Source organism: Mastacembelus armatus, chromosome 10 (assembly GCF_900324485.2).
Source record: "Mastacembelus armatus chromosome 10, fMasArm1.2, whole genome shotgun sequence".
NCBI classification, from domain to species: domain Eukaryota; kingdom Metazoa; phylum Chordata; class Actinopteri; order Synbranchiformes; family Mastacembelidae; genus Mastacembelus; species Mastacembelus armatus.
The window spans coordinates 25,941,846-25,969,171 of record NC_046642.1 but is presented as its reverse complement, the minus strand read 5'-3'; the positions used below and the strand labels follow the sequence as shown (position 1 = coordinate 25,969,171).

The 27,326-nt window shown below is 39.8% G+C and overlaps 1 protein-coding gene across 3 annotated transcripts in view; it reads left to right on the top strand.

Annotated features, from left to right (window-relative positions):
- rell2 (RELT like 2) overlaps window positions 1–20,467 on the top strand; it is a 43,862-nt gene extending 23,395 nt beyond the window's left edge. Inside the window, exons 1-7 of one of the 3 annotated variants that reach the window (XM_026331232.1) lie at window positions 10,327–10,708; window positions 11,389–11,451; window positions 12,865–13,079; window positions 13,779–13,841; window positions 14,179–14,242; window positions 17,315–17,491; window positions 17,638–20,467. In XM_026331232.1, the coding sequence (XP_026187017.1) occupies window positions 12,884–13,079; window positions 13,779–13,841; window positions 14,179–14,242; window positions 17,315–17,491; window positions 17,638–19,405 (2,268 nt within the window). In that variant the 5' untranslated portion in view covers window positions 10,327–10,708; window positions 11,389–11,451; window positions 12,865–12,883 and the 3' untranslated portion in view covers window positions 19,406–20,467. The other 2 variants (XM_026331231.1, XM_026331233.1) reach the window with 2 other exon arrangements.
- The last annotated feature ends 6,859 nt before the right edge of the window (window positions 20,468–27,326 follow it).

Below are 27,326 nucleotides of genomic sequence, written 5' to 3'. Positions count from 1 at the left end.
TACGCTGTCTGTGGTTGGTAATTAAGAATGACGGGCTGCCCAAATGTCTACTGCTGGTACACTTGGTGACCACTCACTACCACCCCCCCCCACTCCCCCCCCCACCCTCACCCCCACTCTGGGCAGAGGTCACCATAGCAACAGATCAACACAAGCAATTGAAGCATAGCAAGCTGTCTGTGGTTGTTAATTAAAGAATGACGGGCTGCCAAATGTCCACTGCTTGTTACACTTGGTGACCACTCAGTACCACCCCCCACCCCCCACCCTCACCCCCACCCTGGGCATAGGTCACCATAGCAGCAGACATACAAGCCAATAGCAGCATATCAGCTGTCTGTGGTTGGTAATTAAGAATGACAGGCTGCGAAATGTCCACTGCTGTTACACTTGGTGACCACTCAGTACCACCACCCCTCACTCCCCACCCTCACCCCCACTCTAGGTATAGGTCACCATAGCAACAGCTTAACACAAAGCAATAGCAGCATATGAACTGTCTGTGGTTGGTAATTAGGAATGCCTAATGTCCATTGCTGTAACACTTGGTGACCACTCAGTACCACCACCCCCCCACCCCCACACTCACCCCCACTCTGGGCATAGGTCCCATAGCAATAGCTCAAAACAAAACAATAGCAGCTGTCTGTGGTTGGTAGTTAAGTATGACGGGCTGCCAAATGTCCACTGCTGTTACACTTGGTGACCACCCAGTACCCCCCCACCCCCACCCCCACTCTGCGTTTAGGTCACCATAGCAACAGCTGAAGTATAAAATACAAGTCTAGTCATTAATACGTAGATATTACATTTTTTAAATTATAAGGAATATTCAAAATAAAGTTTAGGTTCTTGTACAAGGTCCCAAGAGTCTCCTCCAGCACCTTGTCCTTCAAAATAAAAACCCCGAAATAGCATTTTCTCAACAGAATAGCCCTGAAACAGCAACTCAATATTAAAATGGACGTTACCTATTGGCATACAGCTTCAGGTAACAAGTAAGGCCATTTCCATGTCAAGCCATGGTTTCTGACATGGTGAGACTTTCACAATAAAAGTCTACAGTTATTCATAGTAAGTTATTACATTTTTGCAAATAGTAAGGAATATTCAAATTAAAGTCTAGATTCTTGAACAAGGTCGCCAAGAGTCTCCTGCAGCACTTTGTCCTTTCAAAATAAAAGCCCTGAAAAAGCATTTTCTCAATAGAAAAGCCCTGAAACAGCAACTCAATATTAAAATGGAAGTTACCTATTGGCATACAGCTTCAGGTACCAAGTAAGGCCATTTTCCATGTCAGCCATGGTTTCTGACATGGTGAGACTTTCACAATAAAAGTCTACAGTTATTTATAGGAAGATATTACATTTTCATAAATTGTAAGGAATATTCAAAATAAAGTCCAGATTCTTGTACAAGGTCCCAAGAGTCTCCTGCAGCACTATGTCCTTTCAAAATAAAAGCCCCGAAATAGCATTTTCTCAATAAAAAAGCCCTGAAACGGCAACTCAATATTAAAATGCACGTTACCTATTGGCATACAGCTTCAGGTACCAAGTGAGGCCATTTTCCATGTCAGCCATGGTTTCTGACATGGTGAGACTTTCACAATAAAAGTCTACAGTTATTTATAGTAAGATATTACAATTTCGTAAATAGTAAGGAATATTGAAAATAAAGTCCAGATTCTTGTACAAGGTCCCAAGAGTCTCCTGCAGCACTTTGTCCTTTCAAAATAAAAGCCTGTTTATAGCATTTTCTCAAAATAAAAGCACCCTCACTGAAGTCGGTATTTCTCGATTATCGCAATCGGTCGATTCAAAACGTGCTTCGGGGACGCGGTCTGCCTCGAGCTTTTCGCGGCGATCAGCAATCCCAACGCAATTTCTTCAGAAATTGCATCGTCTAGTTATTATTTTTATTCCGCCGTTTTTCGGTCGCTATCTAGTCCTACACCGTTCGACGTAGAAACGTCATTCAAACACCGTCGCGTGCAGCTCGATGAGGAGATGGGTGCTTCTACTTTTCTCAGCGATATCTTTCATAATTTCCGAAATATTCCAGGTTTTGTCGGAATTTTTTCTCATAGGAATGAATGGAGAGTACGTTAAAATCTCCTTTCAACTTTGTCCTCTTTGAGCCTTAACTGTGTCAGCATACTTTCAGCTAGAAACACCATTCGACCTTTAAACGGGTCAGAAGGCATTAATCTATAAGTCTTGTATACAGCTTTTTGATATCTATTACGGTTTTTCTTTAATCGCAGTTTAAGTTTTATGTTTTTTTAAGGAAATTTCTGAATTTTACATTGGTGTGTATGGGAGAGAGCTGGAGTGCGTGATGTCATCGCTAGAGTGGGAGAAGCTGTGAAGTTTAGGGAAAATTTTTCTCTCTAACTCGCCGTCACGGCCACAATTTTGACTCTTCATACACCATTTTCTCAAAAGTAGTAGAGATTTTTGTCTTCTTTCAGGCAATGCTGTTCATATTTTTATAGGACCTACGGTTTTTTCCACAAGGTGGCCTAACAGACAGAGAGTGACTGCTCAATCTCTCATTCACTCCCATTCTAAAGATCTCTACAATTTTTGGAGAGAAACACAAATGAAGGCTGTTTCTAACTCGCCACCAATCCTTCATTTTTTGGAATATCTTCACAAAAAGTGGATCGGTCTCTTTGTTGAAGCCTCCTGGCACTGTTAGTGAAAGACTTATATTGATAGCACTTATAGTTTTTCTGTAATCCTCCATTTTGTAAGGTGAAGTTTTCTCAGTTTCTCCACTCAGCGTGTGTAAAGTGCTGTGTCACTCCCCCTCTCACTCTGGCCTTTGATCACCATAGCAACTACTCAACACAAAGCAGCTCATTGCGCAATAGCAGCATAGCAGCTGTCTATGTTTGGTAATTAAGAATGACTGGCTTCCAAATGTCCACTGCTGTTACACTTGGTGACCACTGAGTACCACCCCCCCCCCCACCCTCACCCCCACTCTGGGCATAGGTCACCATAGCAACAGCTCAAAACAAAGCAATAGCAGCATAGCATCTGTCTGTGGTTGGTAATTAAGAATGACTGGCTGTATAATGTCCACTGCTTTTACACATGGGGATAACTCAATACCACCCCCCCCCCCCCACCCTGGGCATAGGTGACCATAGCAAATACATACAATGCAATAGCAGCATAGCATCTGTCTGTGGTTAGTAATTAAGAATGACTGGCTGCCAAATGCCAACTGCTGTTTCTGATGATACTTTCACTTGTTTTTTATTGTGAAAGTCTCACCATGTCAGAAACCATGGCTGACATGGTGAGACTTTCACAATAAAAGTCTACAGTTATTTATAGTAAGTTATTACATTTTTGTAAATTTTAAGGAATATTCAAAATAAAGTCTAGATTCTTGAACAAGGTCGCCAAGAGTCTCCTGCACCACTTTGTCCTTTCAAAATAGAAGCCCCGAAATAGCATTTTCTCAATAGAAGAGCCCTGAAACAGCAACTCAATATTAAAATGGACGTTACCTATTGGCATACAACTTCAGGTACCAAGTGAGGCCATTTTCCATGTCAGCCGTGGTTTCTGACATGGTGAGACTTTCACAATAAAAGTCTACAGTTATTTATAGTAAGTTATTACATTTTTGTAAATAGTAAGGAATATTCAAATTAAAGTCTAGATTCTTGAACAAGGTCGCCAAGAGTCTCCTGCACCACTTTGTCCTTTCAAAATAAAAGCCCCGAAATAGCATTTTCTCAATAGAAGAGCCCTGAAACAGCAACTCAATATTAAAACGGACGTTACCTATTGGCATACAGCTTCAGGTACCAAATGAGGCCATTTTCTTTGTCAGCCATGGTTTCTGACATGGTGAGACTTTCACAATAAAAGTCTACAGTTATTTATAGTAAGTTATTACATTTTTGTAAATAGTAAGGAATATTCAAAATAAAGTCCAGATTCTTGTACAAGGTCCCATGAGTCTCCTGCAGCACTTTGTCCTTTCAAAATAAAAGCCTGTTTATAGCATTTTCTCAAAATAAAAGCACCCTCACTTCCGTTCGTATTTCTCGATTATCGCAATCGCGTCGGTCGATTCAAAACGTGCTTCGGCGAAGCGGTCTGCCTCGAGCTTTTCGCGGCGATCAGCAATCCCAACGCAATTTCTTCAGAAATTGCATCGTCTAGTTTAATTTGATGTTACTAGAGGGGCTGGCATGGCAGCACAGTCGAGTAATAGCAAGAAGATTGTACATTCAAATCTTGTTCAACTCTAGGGCCTTCCTGTGTGGAGTTTGCATGTTCTCCTCATGTCTGTGTGGATTTTCTCCAGGTACTCCAGTTTCCTCCCACAGTCCAAAGACATGCAGGGGGGTTAGGTAATTGGTGACTCTAAATTGCCCCTCTGTGACTGAGTATTGGTCTGTCTCTATGTGTCAGCCCTGTAACAGATTAACAGGTGATCTGTTTAGGGTGTACCACGACTCTTGCCCAGTGCCCAGTAGGATAGGCTCCATTCACCCCACGACCCCAGATGTTCCAGAAAATAAGTGGTTGATAATGGATGTTTAGTGAAGGGGCTTAAATTAGTTGAACAACTGGTTGACTTATAGCAGCTACGCACTTTTGTGTAGAGCTAAAAGCGATTCTTGTGAAAATTGCACTAGATCTCCTGAGGACAAATCTACACATTTTGGTGGCCTCCTGACATTTCTCTGGTAGCAGCATCAGGCCAAATGCAAGAAATAGCCCAAAATATGATTATTTTTCATAAGGATACTCATCCTATATGTCATCCCATCCCATTTCCTATATGTTTTACTCTAATGCCACATGTAGGCTAAAGTGTCTACTCTGCACCAGAGGTTGAGTTTCTGCTTTATCTTGTGTCTTTAGAGTTTAATAAAAGCATTACATCATTGCTGTGTTTCAAATCAGCTACCTGACAAAAGGTCCCTGCAGTTTTAATTTTAGAGAGTCTCTGGCAATGTAATCTAAGTTTGACGGCACTAGCAGTGCTAGCAGTACTTCTAAAACCATAGTAAATGCCACTACTGCTATGACGATGAAATAAACTACACTACTACATTGACTCTGTATTTGGGCTATCAAGGTTGACAGAAGTCTACAAATGACACCAGCTTGTGGCACTGAGTGTAGAGTGTAGAAAACGTGAAGAGGGACTGGATGCTATCTGAATGCACCGTAGATCATGTCATTCTGAATAAATAGTTAAGTATAAGAGAAGCTATGCTGTAATACATAAAATCTCTGTGTGAAAGCAGGTTAGTTGAACGTATCACTACTCAGTGTTTAACATTCTGTGGACAGTGTGAAGATTAGATTCTTCTGATATAAAATGAAGACATCGTGAAAACTTACCTGACAGAGAAGCTTTGGTGAGCGAGGTTAAAACAATATATTTAAGAATAGTTGAAGGTTTTGGTCATGGTTAACTAAGAAGATGCAAACTGTCAGTGGAAAACTTGGATCAGACTCGAGTTTAAATATATCTCCTCCCAGAAGAATTTTCCATTGCACTAATTCAGTGTATTCATGTCAAACTACCACTATTTATGTTCTATTTTTCCTGCATAAAATCCCTGCTTGGTGGCTGAACTGACTTTTATTACCATGCTTGTGTTTTAATAGCATTTTTAAAGAAGTATGTCAGTTTCTCATAACCTACCATGTCTAAGAAAATATCTAAAATACTAACTTGATGGGAATACATTAGATAAACAGGAGGGTTAATAGTGGTTTGCTCATTCTTCGTCTTGTTTCTTTTTATTCCCTGGAGTATTCAGGGAAAAGCAAACATGCAGCATTATTACATGAGAAAAGGGAGGAAGAAAAATTAGACAGAGATAAAATTAGTACTAAAATAGTGTTTGTGATTGGAGAGAGAGGATTCTGGATTTTGTGGTTCTTGTTGTAAAAACACAGATTTGAGATCTTAGATTACAGATCCTCTTCCTTTCTCAAAAGATAGAATCGAATATAGTGGTGGTGGGATTTTACTTACTGTGAAATCAGTAGTGATATAGTTCAATGCATGTTGTAGCACTATTTACATGGGCTTTTACTGCTGATATTAATACTTGTTTTTAATTAAGTTAAAAATATTTGTAAGTCCAATATACACACATGACAAACATACCGTGCAAAAATGGTAAACACGGAATCTTTTAGTTGATATATATCTATAGTATAAATATATTTTATATGTTTTTGTTCACCTTATAATTTTAGCTTGATTTCAGTTTTTGGTTGGTGTATTTAACTGGTAAAAACTCTACCATGTTCACCAGTTACTCTTTGACTGTCTCTGTGCTGTTTGCTGCTGAACAGGTAGTGGCTTTGTAGACCTTTTCCTTGCCAACATCTGAACTATACTTCTAAATGTAATAAAACATTTTAGCATAAGATAGATCATAAAGATAGATACATCATAAGATAGATAGATCATAAATCAGACATCAGCTGTGCTAGTTGCTCTGATGCAGAGGACATCAGGTGAAGCAAACCTGTCACAAACAAGTCAAATACTAAAAAAAGAATACAATCAGAAGGAAAGCAGCGTGATGTGTTTGAGGATGTTAGTAAAAGAAGTTTCCAGGTGTTTACAAGTGCTTACAAATTCTAGATAGAAGAAAAGCTGATATTACTTTAAAAAAACACATATAATATCACAAGTATGAAGAAATGTAATAATTATATGTATATTGCTAGATACATGGGAAAAGAAAACAAAAGAGTTCATTTTAATATGAGAAAAGTTACATTTTAATTTAAAAACCTGGGTAATGTCCTCACCTCCACAACAAGTGGAGAGCTTAGCATGCATCCTCAGTTTCCTGGCTTAGTCATGCCTGGGAAGCACCCCGGACAGCGTGGGAAATGTGCAGGCGAAATGAGTAAGACACAAAAATGAACACATTGAGGCCCATGTGTTCGCGACCTCCACTTGTGTTCCAAAGATGAGAGCTCCTCTCGTGCACGCGTACGCCAGCCGGTGGGTCTCTATCTGCAGCAATGTCAGCCTGCATGATAGTGTTGCACAGTGAATTCCCCATCTGCCCATATGGATGAACTGTACTGGCATTCAACCCCCTGTTAAATGTTTAATTTCTGTGGCTTTTAAACACTTGTAAATAATGAAGAGTGAACAATCAGATTTCAACAGTATTCAGTTCTTTTAGAAAAGACCCTTTCTAAAAGTTTGTTAATGTAAATTGAGAGGATTGACTCATAATGACCGGAACTGTCCAAAGTAAGTAAAACATGAACTTATCAACTTACTCATGTTTTGTATGTGTTTGTCTCAGGGTGGTAATACACCTGGTTCTTCCAGGACTTGCTCTCTCTCTTTGTCCTCAGAAACAGCTGCGATAAATGTGGGCAAACAGGATGCTTATGGCTTTAGTAACTACATGTTCCTGACCATATATCCGCATTCTCACCTGGTTCATCTTCCTCTCTCTCCTTTTCTCTCTCTCTGTCCTCCTCACTTTGTCATCTAAAAAGCAAAGCACCACTAAATCTCAGCTCAGCACCCCTGAAAGATATAGGGATTATCATCATGATAATCATGACGGTTCTAGTCATTATGACTTAATCCTCCCATTGCAGCACCACAGAGTGTAGCGCTGGGTGCTGCCTGCACACTCCCCTCAAAAAAGGCTTAGTAAGGAGGTAACTGAACACTGACCTGTCACCAAACAACTCATGATAGGAGGAAATAGCTGTTAGTGGTGCTGAAAGCCAAATTCCTTTCAAAGAGTGGAGAAAAGAATAAAACCAGAGGGAGCAGACACACAGACAGAAAGATGTCCTTCTCCATGCCCGTGGCCTATTTTGCTGCATATGCAGTTTACTGCTGCATATGAGACAGTAGTAGAAGCAGCACAAGCACCCTAGATGATGGGTACAGCCATGTCCATGGCTGCAATGAGCTCCCCAGGGATGTGCACTGTTTTGATTGACAGAAGATGTGCATGGGTCCAAACTAGACAACAAGCACACCATTTGATATACACCACTGCTGTCATGTTATCTGTCTGAATAAGGACGTGAATGTCCTTCTCGACGATGCAGCAAAGTACTGAAGCACTTTCCACACTGTGAGCAGCCCAGATATATGTGTTGCTTACCTGTACAGATAAATGCACCCCATGGCACCCCCAGAGCTCGGTGACAGAGGTGTCCTTGAACACCAACGCATGTGATATAGGATGTAGGACAACTCATGTGATCACCCAGTGGAAACCCCTGCATCAGCATGAGGCAGTACAGAATATCTATGGCTGACTGACAGTGCAAGGAGCAGCATGCATGGCCAGATGCTCCGGATCAAGCGCTGGGTGAACCAAACACTACTGAGGCCGAGAGGCACCACTGAGTGAGCTGCTGCCACCATCCCCAGCAGACACATGACTCATAGCACCATATCCAGGTCTGGGGTTGGGGGTCGAAGGTGAGTGCCTAGTGGCTGGGTCCGGCTGATGGTAGAACCTCGGATCCAGAAGCAACAATGCGGTTTTTGTCCTGGTCGTGGAACACTGGACCTGCTCTATACCCTCTTCAGGGTGCTCGAGGATTCATGGTAGTTTGCTTAACCAGTTCACACATGTTTTGTGGATTTGAAGAAGGCATTCGACCGCATTCCTCATGACATCCTTGTTCAGGGCTGTCCGGTCTCTAGAAAACACAGTGCAAGACCCGCAGTGTTGTGACCTGCATTGATTTTTGAGTTGTGTTTAATCAAGAAAAGTCCTTATTTACACCGATATCTTGGGAACCAGGAAATAATGGGGGTAAAGCAATGGACCATGTCCTCTGGTCTGCTGGCACATCAGGAAAAAAAAACCCTTCACTTGTAACTTTTCCCCCAAAGCACCTGCACATGCCCAGGGGAGTGAGCCAAGTCACCAACACCCCAAAGGAGAAGAACCCAAGTGGAGAATAAAGTATCTGTGGATAAAACTGTCCATCCACTGACCCATCATGCACAGCTGGTGCCACACTGGATAAAAATACAAGAGTGGGCGTGGCATGGTGTCACTACACACAGAAATACATGCAAGCCTTGTACACTGTCAGAACTTGAACGCTGCTTGGTAGGGCTGCCAGCTGGTCCAAGATTCCCCAGCAACAGGACAATAGGAAAACTTCCAGTGACCTGGCGTACAGATTGATATTTTTGTTGGTAAAAATGGGTCCTTGTTATCAGTATATGACTCATAACACTTATGACTCAGCATTTTTAGGAAGACTTATATTTTAAAAGGATTGTAGATGGTATGATTTTGGTGTTAGGGGGCAATAGGAACAGGTCAATTAAAACCAGTGACTAAGCCGTATCAGCACTAAAAGGTTTTGTATTAAGTTATTCCCTGATTAATGTATACAGGATTTGCCACCATAGATTTAAAATGTTCTGAGGGTCAAGAGTATCTCAAGCCCACACACAGGTTTTCTATTTTTCATCCAAATTTTCTGAAAAATGATAACAAGTACATGTAGTGGACAACATACAACCAGGCTGTTTCTTTTGTAGGAAGTTTGCTGTGCAAAAGTGGAAAAAGTTTTTTTTTTTTTTCAGATTTAAGCTCCTGCTACAAAAAACAGTATTATTCATAGTAAAACTGATAATCAGAAAACATTAGACATAACATTAGATAGAAATGACAGAGTGCTTTGCACAAATACAGTTTTAAATATGCATGTACTGTACTAAAGCATGATGCAGGGATGGCAGAACTAGGGAAAGGCCAATGACGGTTATGTTCTTAGTGTAACATTTTAGCAGGAAGAAATGATTAAATGTTTTTAATGGAATAGTTGTATTGTGTGTAAGTGTTGATAAATTAGCTCACGAAACTCTTTGCCTGTTAGACCTACTGTACATTCACTGCATGATTCACTACATTGCTTCTGTGTGCTAAATGTGCTGCTTCTACATTCACACATTCACTTCACCACTTGATGCACTACTGATTTACGCTGAATTCTGGCCAAACATTTATTTGAAGTCACAAAGATGTTGAAGTAAAAATAAAGTTTTGACGATGTTTTGTGGTGAGTGTTGCTGATAAGTACTATCAAAACCTAACCACCCTAAAAACATTTCACAGGAAACAAGGCCTGATAAGTGTGCTCCTGTGTGTGTGTATGTGTGCGTGCGTGTGTACGTGTGTGAAGGGGTGTTATTGGATACTGATAAGTCAGTGGGAAGGGCAACACTGATAAGCCGTTATATGTTAGCTTATGGTCTACACTGTGTATGTAAATTAAAGGAATGTACTGTATATTAGGTGTTATGTACGTATATATAGAAAAGCAATATATAGGTAAGAACTAGTGTTTATAAGCTTCTACATGTTTACAGGCTCACATGTTTTTTTTTTTTCATTCTTAAACGAATGAGGATGAAGTTTCCTTGTCTTATCTTGTTCTCACTTCATTCTCACACTTTCTCTGCCTCCGTCTCTCTCTGGAGATAAACAAAAAATGTAGTGTTAAGGTGAACCTATACTGTACAGGAGGGCCACACACTGTTGGCTAGTATTAGCTTCTTATCCAACACATACATTTTAATAGTTTATCAACCAAATCTCAACAGTGTTTTTGTTGGCATGGTTTATGCTGACCATGCTGACTTTCACATGCTTGGATACATCCTCTGTTGGCAGACAGGAAAATTAGTAAGTACTCCCTATTTATTGTATAACGGGCATCTTGCAAGGTTCATGCGTTTGTAGCAGAGTTTGGACAAAATTACATGAGTGCTGTTAAAGGAGTCCTTTCAAGTAAGTACATCAAAATAAAATTACAAAAAATGTAGTATATGCATATTTACATGCACTTCACTAAAGTTTATTAATTTAAAAAATCAATATCAAAAAGATATATAAAGAAATTTAAATTCAAATATTAATTCATATTGATAATTGTAAATATGCTGCTCTAATATGGTTCTACTTGTTTTTGAAGTAGGCTATTGCCTTTTATTTTGTTGTGTGATCAATAAATGTTGATGTAGCTTAAGTCGTTTATGTTTGATTCTGTAACTGTTAAACAGCAGGAAGTGGCTGTGCTGGTGCCATTCAGTTTCAGTTTTAGCTACCGGAGATTTTGGAGCCGTCCACTACTTTGCAAAGAGTCAGTAAGCTGACACATAGCCATCATTAACGAGGTGACATCTCCATTAATGAAAGGGACAAAAAGGGACATCACATCTGACATGTAGGACACAACATAAGAAAGATATGAAATGCACCCTCTCCTGTTTTATTTCTATCTAGGTGTCAGCTTAAAGTTCATTCGCATAGATTTTTAAAACAGATTCTAATAATCTGCTTTCTTCCACCCCCTTTTGCCACAGAATGACTCTTGATGTTGGCCAGGCTGCTACAGAAGCCTTGAAAATGTTCTGAGTCAAGCACAGGTCTGTACATATCTTTGTTATACACCATATTTATATTTCTGTCTCTTTTGATTGAGGTGGGGAGTGGGAGAGTACATTTATGATGTTGGCTTTAAGCAATCTTTTTTGTGCAAACCGGAAGTCACATAGATTAAAAACATGCCAACAATTTCTTCCCTTTTCTGTTTCATTCTAATGTCACAGATTATTACACCATATAGGAGTTTCACTGTTGTATTCATAAAAAAACAAATAGCCTATTTATTTAACAGTATTAATATGTACCCCCTAAATAACTTCTTGAAGAAGTGATTGCCTTTTTACATTTCTTCCTTCAAAGCTTCGTCTGAGATTCATTACAGTTTTTCTCATTTTCTAAAACAAATGAAACAAAACAATTTGCTTAATGAAACTGGGATCCATTTGATCTTTATCATCACCTTCTTAGCACAGCATAAGTCTTCTCTTGCAACTATCTTAACACTTTTTCATTTGTTTCCCACATTTTCACACATTTTTACCACAGATCACATTGAAAGACCCCAGACTCTGTTGGATTAAATGTGTTTAGCAAAAGCTAATAAAAAGAACTAATAATGCATAATTATGAATATCTAATGCAGCTGTGTGAAACTTGTTTACACAACTCTTCAATCAGCAATCAGTCCTCTTCCATCTATAAAAGACTGTGTTGCTATTTGCAAGCATGGATCAAAGAGGTGAAAGGCATGGAAGGAGATTAAGCTTTGTTTTTAGTATAGATATTTCCACCCATAGGTTTCCTTTGGGGTGGCTTTTAGAACATTTTTCTACAGCAATACTATAAAAATATATAGTATTAAAATATTGAACAGTGTAAGCTATCACACTCTCTCACATTGAGAGCTGTGTTTTGTATTTGGTTGTCCAATATGTAGTGATTGATTGAATAAATATATTAATTTGACCACAAGTTGTAGTGTCTAGTGGATATTTGCTTTTGTTGCATATGTTTAAAGTTTTGTGTTTTTTGCAGACAAAATGAGTCATTTTGGCCAGTGAGCTTCAGTTTCAGCCTGTGTGTTAATTGTTTAAAATGTGATGTCAGAATGGACAAATGTGTTTAAGCAATTGAAAAAAAGTCAAAAACAACCAAATTCCTGAAAAGTACATATCTACAAGCTGTGTACTGGACTAGGAGACCGATACATTGTTTGATGTATCATTATTGATTTGTTTAGGGTATATTAAACACGTACTTTGGAAACTGGAAGTTTTAATATTTTTTCTAGAAGAATTTTTATTGTTTTTAATTATCTTATGGGTTTATTTTATTGTAATATATGACATTTAGTGCATTGTTTAATTCTGTGTGGAGCTTCTGAAACAAATTCCAATCGACCTTCTAGATACGGCAATGAAATATTGATTCTTGGATCTCTCTCCTAATCTCAGGTTAAACCCACATTGCAGTATGACTGAGTTAGAAGTCCCAGGGGAGGGGGAGCATCCCCCTCCCTACATGATCTTTCTGGTGGTCTTCTTTTTCTTCCTGACGGGACTGCTGGGCTTCCTCATCTGCCACCTGCTCAAGAAGAAGGGCTATCACTGCCGAACTGGAGACATGGATGATGAAGAAGAGGAAGAGAAAGTTGCAGGAAATGTTGACGGTGGGTTGCGAAAACGTTCATCCTGCTGTTACTAAGGATTTTAGGGTTATTATAACATCTTTTAATCTTGTCCAGTCAGTTGAGGGTTCCAGGTTTTATTCCTGAATGTTGAAACTGGTGACCAACAACAAACCATTACTTTTAAAGTCATCTATTCTTTCTCTATTGCATCCTGTCTGTACTCACTTTCTCAGGATTCATCAGCTTTCATGAAGCTTTCTTAACTATATTTTATGCTTGCCCCATAGGACTGAGGAACATACAAAAGTGAACACGCAAACATTATGGAAATGTGTATATGTTCCCAAGTTATATTCTAGAGTTAAAGTGCTGTGAAAAAGTATTTGCCCCCCTGATTTTTTATCTTTTTGCATATTTGTCACATTTAAATGATCATCAAACAAATTTTAATATTACACAAAGATAACCCGAATATCGGGTGACCTGTCCAGGGTGTACCCCTGCCTTCCACCCAAAAGAGAGCTGGGATAGGCTCCAGCAGATCCCCATGACCCTGGTTAAGGATTGAGTGGGTATAGATAATGGATGGATGGCTAACACGAGTAAATACAAAATACAGTTTTCAAAAATGACAACTTCATTTATTAATGGGAAAAAAAGCTGTCCAAACCTTCCTGGCCCTATGTGAAAAAGTAACAGCACTTGTACATACTTCTTTGATGTTTTGCTGTATTTCAGATGACATTGAAGAGAACCAGGATACAGTGGAGCAAATCCTCAAATGCATCATTGAAAATGAAGGTGATTAATATAAAAACTGTTGAATAATCTTTTGGATTTAATTCTGTTTTCATTTAGTTGAGGTTTAAAGTATAGTAGGCCTGTAGTAAAGTATAGTTTAAAAATGGTAATCATTAATCTATTCTTATCTTCCGATTTACTCTCTTCCTGCAGTTTGCTCTGTTTTATAGTTTGGTATAGTCTGCTCTGCCCATTTTCAGGGCAAGAAATACAAAATTGACGTGTGTCCAGGCCTCTGAAAGTTTTATTGGTTTAAATAATTTTGGTTTAGATCAAAAACAGTACAGTACAATAATATTAGTGCTGCTCTAATATGGATTCTTCTTGTTACCCTTAGCTAACATGGAAGCTCTCAGTGAGATGTTGGGAAAAAACAATACCTGTGTGCTCCATGACCCCAGGTAAACTCAGTCAACTTAGCCTATATTAGTATGACACATTTAAAGCAGCTAACTCTTAAGTTAATATCACAGTGAACCTATATTTGAATTGCAGTCTTGAACATGACAAATTCTGAATTTCAAAATCAATCCAAATGAATATTTCTGAGATACTGTGCTTGTACTTAATGTTTAGCTTGAATGTCATTGAGTAGTCATACTACATAACCAAATGTCTGAAGATTCTCAGTTGTCCAGGTGGAGTTATCTAGCAGTTGAGTCATGGCAACTGAACCTACAATAGTTTCACTACATCCACCTCTTCTAAGGGAAAGTTGTTTACAGATTTCAAATTTATCTTTCACTCCACCTCTCGCTCATTAGGGGTGGAGTGACACTATATAAATGGGGTGAGACTCATTAGACCCACACTTCTGGGTTGGTTTCACTTCACACTTGGTCTGAATATGCTCCTTAGGTGAACGCTGTTTACGTATTGTAACCCAAGATTCTATGAATTGGGCACAACCCTCTGGGCTATCATTAATGGGTCATATCTCTTCTTAGTGCCTGTGCACTGAAGACAAATTCATCTGTGCCCACCTGGCATGGACCCCCTCAAGTGTCTCAATCATGTCTGCAACTCTCAGACATGAGCGGCAGCTTGGGCAAGGTCTTCCCTAAGAACGGAACTGGTCTTTCCTTCAGCAGGCTTGAAGGACTGATGGGGCCCACAGCCCAGAGGGCTGCGCCCAATTCACATAATCTCCAGTTACAACACGTAATCCAACCTTCTGTCTCACTGGTATGCAGCCCTCTGGGATATCGCTAATAAAAGTGATAGCCAGTGCAGAGTAAGCCTGCATAATAGTGTCATGTAGCCAGTGAGACGGACATTCCGCAGAGAGGGGATAGCCCAGCAAATACTCTCTGTAGTGAACAAAAAGGCACTTTGGACTCGGCGGATGCATAGTGAGGAGGAAAAGTGTAATCACACTAGATCACATTAGATCTGACCGAGTTAGTGACGCATTTAGGCATGTATGCAGGGTTGGGTCGCAGAGTAGCTGCACTGCGATCCTCCCTAATCTGAAGACAAGCTGGGGAAACTGAGAAAGTGCACGCTCTTTTCGGAAGCAGCAGTAAACGAAGAGTGACCTACTGTAACAGTTTGAATGGAGCAGCCATGAGTGTATGTAAGACCACAGGAAGGACCCATCGTGGACTTAGGGGACGTGCCATAGGGCACTGCCTACACTTTCCCCTCAGAAAACGCTTAGTGAGTGGGTGACTGAACACTGCTCTGTTGCCGAGCCCTTCGTGGCACGAGGTAATACCCGCACATACGTTTTGATAGTGCTAAATGCCAAATTCCTCTACAGTAATAACTGGAGAAAAGACAAAACCATGGGTAGAGGGGCATGCAACAAAGGGAAAACCATTTTCCATGCACCATCGCTAAAAAAATGGCCGATTTGTCCCATACGATGCCTTAGTAGATATAGAGTGTGTGCACCTCAGATAGTAGTGACAACACCGGAGGAAAATCCTAAGCCCTCTAAGTGTTTCCTCTCAGCAGCCAGACCCAAAGGAGCTGCCCTATTACCGGGTGGCTGAAGATCACTCCCCACACCTGCGAGAGAGCATCCTGTGTTCATGGAATTTCCCACGGAGGAGATGCCAGCATGTGCTGCAGCAGCAGAAACTACAACACTCTGCGTCACCCTGGAGTTATCAGAATCACTTACAGAGCCTCCTCCTGAACCTGAGGGAGGGAAAACCAGCTGTCGCTCTGCATGTTGTCACAAGCGAAAAGATCCACTGTCGCCTGTCCGAACCTGCTCCATAACTGGGCCACAAGGCTCAGATGGACACACCAGTCTAATCATAATAATCGTTATCATAATGCCTGTGGCCATATTGCATTCTCCTGGAATGTGCACCCACTGCTTTTACAGAGGTTGTTATTGTCTGTTTTTGATGGCGCACTGGGTCGAGCCTCAGTCGAATCAACCAGCAATGGAGCCACCTCTTATGTAACAGGCCAAGCAGCACCACTGGATGAGCTACTGCCATTATCCCTGGTAGGCACATAACCAATCAAGCCATGATGACCTGACGAGGAGTGAAGCGATGCAATAGGGACGTGACGGTCGCTGCTCTCTGTCTGCTGCTCTGGAGAAACAGGCCCTCATGTCTAGTGAGTTCAGCTCCACCCCCAGATCAGTATGGTCTGAGTGGGCTGGGGGAGCTCTTTTTCCAGTTTGTTCCAAAACCTAAAGCGCCCAAATGAACCACTAGATCTGCCATCTTCTGCTATCCTCTCGGGAGCATGCCAGGTCATCAAGATAAAATGGGACCCCCATTCACTGTCTCCATAGAGTCTCCAGTGCCATCTCGACCCACTTGGAGAAGGTACAGAGAGCCAGCAACTAGCCGAATGGCAGGTGGTTGTACTGGTAGCTAACCCCCTGGAAATGGAAGTGCAAGAATTCCCTGTGTTGGGGAATGATGGAGACATGGAAAAAAACATCCACACCGCAGGAGCTGAGCCATTATGAGCATGTGAAACCTTCTGACCTGCACTGATTTGTTGAGCTATGTCTGATCAAGAACAGGCCTCATATCATCTGATTTCTTGGGAACCAGGAAATAACAGGAGTAAAATCCACACAACGTATCCACTGGCAGAACAACGTAAATAACTCTTCACTTTTGAGCTGACAAAGATCCACATTGGATTAAAACATTATTTAATAAAAGTTATTTAATAAAACTTTGGCTTCAGACTGAGTGTGCAAGAGTTTGGACATACCCAACATTTTAGCAGAGTACTGCAAGAGCAGAAGAATCTACGTTGCTTTTCAAGGCTTTAATATTATTGTCCATCTTGACACTGCTTCCTAGTGGTTGCAACCCTTATCACTCAAATCTGTACAAAAATCCATAGAAAAGAAACACAAACATGAGCTTATCTAAATTACATCTATTTTTTACATATGCATGATCCAGAGCAACAAAATTCCAGCCTTAGGAGAACACACTACTATAAAAAATGTTCATGATAATAATAATGACAATGTTGATGTCCAGGTTGCGTAAGGAGTCCATCAGTGGTGTTCCGCCCCATCACCACACAGTCCATTCAGGCGCCGACCACAACTCCTGCCACCTCTGTGCGCAGGTTCGATCTAAAAAGGGCCGGCGACAAAGCCGAAGCAGCCGGTTCAAACAAAGGCCTGGAGAACAGACTGTCTTCTCTGTTGGCAGGTAACAACATAATTAACACATTTAAACCACTCCTGCTGGGATAGAGAATCGATGTCAGAAAATTATATGTAAAAAAGAGAGAATGTGTGACCAGAGTAAACATAATCAGGAGAAGTTTCATTGTTCATGTAACAATATCCCCTCAGATTTCGGGTGACACACACTGATAAGAAGCTTCATGGAGATCCCAATCCATTAGTGAGTTCAGGGGACCAGCTGGACCATTCGCAGGATAGTGAGGAGAGGAAGGATGGTGGGTACAACCTAAGAAGCATGTTCAAGGATGCCCGATCTTCCTTAGAGCCTGCAAATGGGGTTGCCCCAAATGTTGGAAAGCGAAGAAAGAGTTTAACCATCTTTGGGCTGAGGCGGGGCAGTGACCCTGTTGGTATTAAAGGAGTGGAGGGAGCAGGCAGGGAGGCCACGACTGTTAAATTTGCCATTCAGCAGCAACCTGTAGTGCTGGAGGAGCCAGCACAGGCAGAGAACACTGAGATTATCCCTGTATGTGGTACTAAACTTGAAAATGAGCCCTCAAAGAATCAGTCGCCTGCTCTACCGCAATATGAGGCTAAGATGGTGAGTTCTGGTAATTCACCTTCTTCCCAATATAAAAAACAGGCACATGACCCAAACTCTGCTCCTGAGGATAACACTATACATGGGCCCAATCCTGAACCCCATACAGAGCTTATGGCAACTTCTGCCCCTAGCTCACTTTTCATTCCTTCCCCCACTTCATCCAGACAGACGTTTGAGGCAGATGTCAAAGATATGGTATTAAAAAATGAGGAGGCTTGCAATCCTGGACCACTACAGACTTCCACACCAATTGCCCCCATGCCACAGGTCATTCCAGATATCACTTCTGCCATCCCTACTAGTCAACATAAAAACTATTCTATCACAGGTTTTCCAGTCACCCAAACTCCCCCTGACCCAGATTCCAGCCCAGATATGGAACGAGGTTTTGGGCCTAGTCTGGTTTTAATAAGCTTAGGTTCCTCTCCTCCATCTTCATTCCTAATTAAGACACCATCTTCTGCTTCTTCATTAAAAACTCCTACCTCACCCTGGGCGGTCACACCAAGCCCCAAACTAGGCTCAAGAAATACACTATCAGATACTGCAAAAGCTGCCTTTTCTCCTTCTTTCACTCCAAGCTCCAAAGTCCCATCAGGCCAAGTGATGTCTAGACAGTCCCAGGTTCCATCTTCATCCTATGGAAAAAGTGTTAGTTCATTGCAAGCCCAAACTCCTTCTCCTGCTCTTTGTGCTAGGCACAAACTGGACATAATGCCAGAAACATCACAATCCCCCTCTTCACCTCATCTGACTTTGAAGACAGAAAGTGCAATGTCTGTAACTATGGCCAAGCAGGATATAGTTTCAAGGTCATTATCTCAACAAGAACAAGAAGTAGTTAGAATACCAATGACAGAACCTTTACCATTTGAGGGAGATTTTAAAGGTTCTGCCCTTTCCTCTCCCTCTGATCAGTTTTCTAAAGACAGACTGAGCAGTTTTCCCATTTCACCCTCCAGCCCATTGACCCCCTCCTCACCTATAGAGAGAAAAATAAGTAGTGTAACTATTGTCAAAGCCAGCCCTGACAGTAAGAGAGAATTTTCTGTTGTCACTATGGTGGAGGATGAAGAATTCTTTACTTCAATAAAAGACCAGAAAGGAACGACTTCAGAACTTGGGGACGTTTGTCAGGGAGATGTTTCTCTTTTAGGTATTAGACAAACTGAGAGTCAAAAAGAAGAAACTGCGGCAGATGTTAAGCTAAAGTTAAGCCAGGAGAAATATGCCATGATGGAAATGGAAGATATTAGAGACTGCAAGGTGACACAGGTGCAAGAAGCAAAGGAGGAGGAGAAAATGGTGCACGCTCAGTTGAAAAGGGACTGAGAGGTGAATTCTTAAGACAGTGAATAGTTTAAGATGTCCTATGAAAAGCCAAAGAAAGAAGTGAAGAGTACCACTACTTAGTTGGCAATAGGGAAGGAAATGTAATAATAATAAAAATAAGTAATTATTCACACACCTTCAATTAAGGCTGATTGAATAACCTGCCAGTTGTGAAAAGTCATCTGCTTTGGCCCCAATTTTTAGCAGATTAACCACAAATTATATGTGATGGCATTTGTGTTTTCAATTTTTAGTCATACTTGCAGCATAATTCTGAGGTTGGCAGTGTTGGTCAGTCCATCACCTTAGTCCATACTAAAACATTTCAGATGGTCAGTTCATGGTTCCGAAATGATTATTCCTACTTACCCTATATTTCCTTTAACAACACCATGAGCTTAAACCAGCAAACTGTTAGCAAGGTAGGCAGTTTCTGAGGTCAGCCAACTAAGAGTCACCCTAACAGCTACAAATGTAGTGTCATGTTTCGATACAGTGCATACAATGATGTTGAGCCTACTTTACAATAATTAAGAAATTCCAGCATGTAATTTCTCACACCACCACCCTGCACACCTATGACACTTAGAGGGTTAATTTGTATCTTCAACTCTGTGACATGCTAAAATTCTGAAAAGCAAAACTCAAATATAAAAACAATAATTTTTTGTGTTGAGATTTTTGTTGTTGTTTTACTAATTACAGAAGTCATGTCCTGTATAGGAACTGTGCATACAATAATGTCACTGCTCACAAATGATTTAATTTTGACATTTTTGATTTTATGTTTGGATTTAAAAATAAAAATCAATAATACTTTTTTAAAAATTGTTGTTTCTCTCTCTATAAGAAAATTTCAGTTACCAACCATTCTCCATGCAACTTCCGCATTACAAATAATATTCTCCAACAGGTGAGAATAAAGCACAGAGGAAGCCCTAAGTCTGGGTTTGTTTGAGGCCCTCAAATATCTAAATTTGCACCTTGATTAATCTTAGTGAATAGCTCAAAAAGTGTTGGATGGATTAGTACTAATAAACAATTGTTAGCAAGCTAGCACAAGATAGTGAATATTTAAATTGTGCCATTTCAAAGCCTCAAATGTCGACCTCATTGATCTAGGGCAGCTGGACCAGTAAAATATATCAATTAAACAAATTCTCAATTAGATTTCAGCATATGTTGCAGTTGTATGCAAAATACTTCCCCAGAGTCTGCCAATAGGGCTCCTATGGATGCTATACTATCTTGTTGATTTTTGGAGTGGAAAGAAGTAAACCCCTTGCAGCAAACAGACATTAAAAATGAACCTTTCTTCAAATGTTACAGCACAGTTACTTTTTATTTCATTAACTTTGCTGATACTTTGTGGATCTCTATCTGTGCAATGCCACACAACCCGAAAGCAATTCTTTCATGAAATGCTGCTACTTTTTTCCACCTGTGGTGATTGTACCCAAAGAATTCAGTTTAAACTTCATCTATTTGCCATTCTGTGCAGCTTCAGCTGCAGCGTTGCACAATAGAAGTGCCACAAAGAACACCCTTGAAGCTGCTGAAAAGGCTTTGTGGTTGCTGTGGATCAGGAGGGGTGAGCCATGGTGATAGTACTGCAGCACTATCCTGTCAGAAGGTGTCTGATGATCAAAGACTGCACCACCTACTGTGGATATATAAGAACCCAAAGTTTTGTACATGCCACAATTACAGTTTAATTATTACCTGTTTTTAATATAATGAAGTAAAATGTAACAAGGTGTTATCATTAGAAGAAGTCCTTATTGTGTCTGTTTGCCCTAGGGGTTGGACTTATCTTTTATTTGAAAAACCAACGTAATATAATTATTTGCTGAGGTAACAACATTTTTGCATAGAAATTGTACTCTAGCTGCTTATGGCAAAAGCATTGTTTCCCGTTTGCTCAAAAAGTTTATTCTGATGTTCCCCCAATTGGAATGGCAAGTTCCCCCACGTCACGTTTGCCATGCTGCTAACTCTTCTTGTGGGTATGATCTGTGCTTCTTCTGCAGCACAGACGAGACTTTTACTGTATGCTGTTCTGCAGTTCAGTGCTCTCTCCTGCAGATCCAGCCTCACCTGTTAGTGGTAGTGTAGGAATTAGAGCTTCATCCTGGCTTCCTAGCTTCACTGGCTTTCCACCACACAAGCACTACCAGCTGTTTTGAATCTATGTCTTATGTGGTGGTGGACATTCCTTTATTTTCTTAGCAGCAACCAAAGATCCTGGCAGCAGTCATCAATCTGTAATCATACCTGTAATATTGTAGAAGTAGTAAGTTCTTATACTAATATAATTAGGTACTTCCTCTGGTAAAATATACTACAATTCCAATATAGGAAACACTTAGTCTTTTTGGTAATATTCATTCAGATCAATGTATCAGCTAATTTACCAATCGGCAGTAGTTATACACCAATTCTTTCTTCAGATTTTGTCATGTGACACTGGTTGATAGTTTACTAAGAAAAAGGAGAGCTAAGATGCAAAGTACAGCCATAGACTTTGCACTGATGATGGGATTATTTAACTTTACATGCCAAAGCCAGTATTGGAGTTCCAGCTGTGAAATAACCTCTCTTTTTACAGAATAAACCCTGCAGTCCATGCAGCTGTGAAAAGTACAAATCATGTGTTTTAAAATATAAAATGTATTTTAGGGTAATGGAAACATTGGTGACTATAGTAACATAGATACATGTTGGGACACAACACCTGTGTCTGTTGTACCTGTGAAACTATTCATGCCAGTGTTGAGGAAGAATGGTTATAGAGCTGTGGCTTCTTTCATGGTTCAATGTGTGTGATGTTTTATGCCAAGTATTTATACACAACTTCGCAATTCACCACTTCTAGTGTACAGTATATACTCTCTAACTACATGACTAGTACAATTACATTACATGTACTGCAACAGCAACGTAAAGGGGTATTTCAAAACGTATATGCTGTTAAATTATCTGTTTTGCCACAATTTCATGAAAATGTAGATGTTTTGTTACATTGAATTTAAATGCAGGGAGAACAAATGGCAGAAGAAACACCATGCTGACATTGCTCCCTAGAATGGTATGTTTATTTAGATGTGTATTTGTTGGTGGTCAGTGTCTGGCCTTCTCTGCGTCTCTGGTCCTGGAAACTCCTTCATTAGCGAAACAAAAGTTGTTTACCAGACATAGTTCAAAAGTTTGAGGTCAACATCATTTCCTGGTCTTCATGGGAAACTGACAGAAGGTCTGTAGTCTGCTGTGCAGTTTTTCTCTCACTCTCTCTGTTGTGTCTGTGAATTTTCATTTCAGCCATGGTTTGTTTGGTTGTGTGATTTATAACTGAATGTCTTTATCTGTAAAATCTAAAACACTGTTTGGCTGAAAATAAGATACATTACCTTTATTCAGGCTTCTTCATTATTTAGATTTGTTAATGTTTGTAACCTTTTATTGTGAAGTGTGATCAGGGTATGGGTTCTATGTCATTCTCTGCTGGTCACCAAACACACAATACCTTCATGTATGAAAGTGTGCATCTATCACTCACTTCCATCACTGCAATAAATTGCTGTGTCATCATAAATATGTTGTTTTGTTAACAAGTGTTACTTTTCAACACAGAGTGTTTTTGTGTTGAAAAGTCATACATACTGTAATAATCTTGTATAAGTCACTGCTAAATGTAATTATGTATAAAGAGGACCATGTTTTGTTTTGCTTATACACAATATATCTAAAGCCATTTAAAAACTTTAACTATTTAACTATTTAACTTTAACTAAAAACATCGACTTTGTACACTGCACTGGAAATAGAGAATAGTGTACATACAGTGCTGTGAAAAACCATTTACCCCCTTCCTGAGTTTTAATTTTTTTTGCATGATCACAGCTGAGTAAATAGAAAATGCAGATTTTAAATGATGATTTCATTTATCAAGGGAAAGAAGCTGTCCCTATGTGGAAAAGTAATAACTGGTTGAGCTACCCTTGACAGCAACAACTGCAATCAAGCGTTTGCGATAACTGGCAATGAGTCTTCCAAGTCACTGTGGACAAATAGTGGCGCACTCTTTTTTGCAGATTTGTTTTAATTCAACCACACTGGAGGGTTATGGAGCATGAACAGCCTATTTAAGGTCATGCCACAGCATCTCAATCAGATTTAAGTCCAGACTTTGACTAGGTCACTCCGAAACCCTAATTTTGTTTTTTGAGCCATTCATGAGGTGGACCTGTTGGTCTGTTTTGGATCATTATCCTGCAGCATAACCCAAGTGTACTTGAGCTTGAGGTCACAAACCGATGGCCGGACATTCTCCCTAAGGATTTTCTGGTAAAGAGCAGAAGTCATAGTTCCATCAATTATAGCGTTGTCTGTAAAACAGTCTCAGAACATCACACTACGACAACCATGTTTGACTTTTGGTATGATGTCCTTTTTATGAAATGTTGTGTTAGTTTTACACCAGATGTAACAGGACGCACACCTTACAAAAAGTTCAACTTTTGCCTCATCAGTCCACAAAAAAATCTTTTTGGGCAAATGTGAGACGAGCCTTTGTGTTACAGTCCTTAACTGAGACAAGTGAAGACTGCAGCTCTTTAGATTTTAGATTTAGATATTCTGGGTTCTTCTATGAGCTCCTAGATCAGTTGTAGTGGTGCTCTTGGAATAATCTTGGTAGGCCTGCCAGTCCTGGGATGGTTCACCACTGTTCCACGTTTTCCCCTTTTGTGTATAATGGCGCTCACTGTCAGGATTTGTGCTGGACTTCCTGTTTGGGACAGCTGATTATTTTGTTATCTTTTCCTGTACTGTTCTATTTATATTTATTTATATTTCCTTGCTTTACTTCTCTCATTTTCCCTGATTGTTTTCACTTGTATTTAAGTGTTTCCTCTGTGTTTATATACCAGCCTTAGCAGATCATTTGGTTATTCTATGTGGTCTTTCTCAGTAGTGTATTGTCTGTTGTTGTAGCCCAGTGAGCAGTGTTTCTCGGTAGCCTCCTGGTTTGCCCTTTAGTAGTTTTTCTCCTTGGTTGTGGTGACTATTGCTGGAATCCCTGAGTTGCCTTTGTTCTGGTTAATTTCTGGATTCTTGTCCCACAGTATGTTTTGGTTTGGTATTGTTTTTCCTTTGTTTTTCTGGGCACTCTTAGTTTTATATAGTTATTCTTTGTATTGATAAACTGTTTATTTCTCTACTTGGTTCTGTCCCTGTGTTATCCGTCTGCACATTGAGCCCAACCTTGATGCTCGTATTAGACAAACCGTGACTCTCACCATGGCTTGCTGGAGTCCCAAAGACTTTGTAACCTTTTCCAAACTGATACATGTCAATTGTTTTGGTTCTCAGCTGTTCTGATGATTTGCTTTTTGAGATCTTTCAGTATGCAGTTTTGCAGTAGATGTCACATTAGCATTGATTGTCTGCTCCAAACTGATTTTGTGATTGTATTCTCAGATGAAAGCTTAGAAGAGATATTGCAAACAAAAATGTCTGTCACTAAAATCATTTGTAGTCTTCCAGGCACAATATGTGTCCTTATTTTGTACAAGCACAATCATGGATCAACATAAAGTCATTTGTTTGACACAAGTTGACTCGGGATGGGAGAAAAATTCAAAACTCAAATACAAACCATATGATTAGGGTTAAGAGTCCTGATCTGTGAAACAGCCCAATATTTTAAAATATTCAGCAATAATGATGGGAAGTTGAAGCCTAGTAATCAGGAGATATTCTTCTTTTGAAATTTCATTTTTCAGAAAGCTTCAAACAATTTTTACAATAGGCCCAGAGTTAAAACATTTATATGCCAAATGAATCTCAGTCCAGGTCCTTTGGCCGAAGCCTTGGTAGTCTCAGGTGCAATATCACTGAACTTCATATTTGTATTTGAGTATCATATGAGACCATCTAGACTACTTTCAGCAATGAATTAACTTTAACAGTTTAAGTTTGGTCAGAGTTCATTCATCCAGGTTGTTATATTTCCTGGCAGCCAATAAATTAATGAAGTATGACAGACATTTGGTCTTATTACATCTTTAGTAACTCTCATGTAGTATAAATTACATGGGATCTAGTGGAATGTCCATATGAAATACTGTTCTGCATATCTATCCTTTTAACCACTTTCCAGTCTGAATTTCTGTACAGTCAGTCTGTATAGTCAGTCTACTGGATCTTTTAAACATTAATTTGGTTGGGTGCAAATATCCAGTTGAAGTAGTGACTGAAATAAAACTGAAATTGAGGCAGTACATTCATTCTTTTTAATTCTTCTCTTCCAAATAAGGAGAGAAGAACATATCCCACAATATTCTTATTCTTATTTTAAAATTGTATTAAATGGACTGTTTTTTAAATTTACTGTTCACTTCAGTTGCCTGAATCTTCAGTTTTATTTAAGACTGACACATAACACCAACGTTTGGTATCTATGTGAAACATGAAAATACATTTTTCCCCACATGGGGACCAATAGTCTAGAGAAAATAGTTCATAATAAGATGTCACATTAATCTTAAGACTTACTGTAAATGTCAAAAGATAAACACATAATTGTCTAGAATCACTATAAATTCTCTGACTGATTCAATCAGCTATGTCTAATTATTGTACAATAATTATATATATGCTGTTGATGTGAGGAGATTGTAAATGACCAGATGTATCATAATTTATTCTATGAAATAAATGACCTGAGCTATGCTTTTAAAACCTGTGTTTTGTCTTTGTTGAACAGTATGTTATGTCCCAGGGATGGAACATCATAGCAGGTACCATGATCTGGAAAGGTGCAGTAAGTTATTCCTTATTTAACAGTGCAGAGGTCCATTGTGCTTCAATTTACAAGGGTGTGAAAATAAATAAAGACCCCAGCTCCTGGTCGGAATCACAGAGAAATCAATTCACTTTTACGGAAGGGAGCAGAAAGCAAAAGAGAGGCTGAGCACATAGTAGGAAACATGGAAATGCTGTGCAAAGATCAGGCAGGAGAATGGATTACAGCTGACAATCTGGAGAGAAGTACAGAGAACTGGGCTGGCATAACTACAGGCACTGAGTCAACTGAAAAGTGGGGTAAATGCAGGGCAAGTGGGTTTGGCAAGGTCAGAAGGGATGACAGCAGGCGCACAGGAAGACAGCAATAACAGATGAACACAAATGAACAATCAGGACAAAAATTGATTATTTTAACAAATATTTTATGATCTTTGTAGAGCTGGAATAAATAAACAATTTCATATATACTGTCAGGCAACAGAAGCCCAATGCAGAGGAAGAGGAGCAAGAACCATCATGGCACGACAAACCCCTGTATGTTATGTACCACCGACAGATACAAGAAGTGGCTGATATTGAAAAGTCCTACCAGTGGCTAGCCCTCCTGTCATGTACACCTCCTGCGCCTCCCTTTAGTGTTCCCAGTCAAAATTGACCAGTCTTTTTAACTGCTCTTAAATTAGCACAAAAACCATTTTTCACCACCAAATTTTTATTCAACATTCTTTAGCTGTGAACAATGTCTCAAAGTAGTGTTTAACATGAATTTATAGAATTAGACATAAAATAACTGCAGTGAAAATACAAATACTATATATTGAAATATTAAAATCCATCCATCTTCTATACCCGCTTTTTCCTGACTCAGGGTCACGGGGATCTGCTGGAGCCTATCCCAGCTCTCTCTCGGGTGGAAGGTGTGGTAGAAATTTCTTTAAGTTTGAGAGTTGCTAATTCTCAGAAAACAACCACAAGTGTGATGAATCATCTCAGGTTTAATCACGGGCCCGGAGAGGACGTCCTTGCAGAAGTCCTCTCCCGTTTGGGTTAAAAGACCAGTTTATATACATTTGACAAGAAAGGGGTGGACTAATCTTGAACAGACTCCACATGT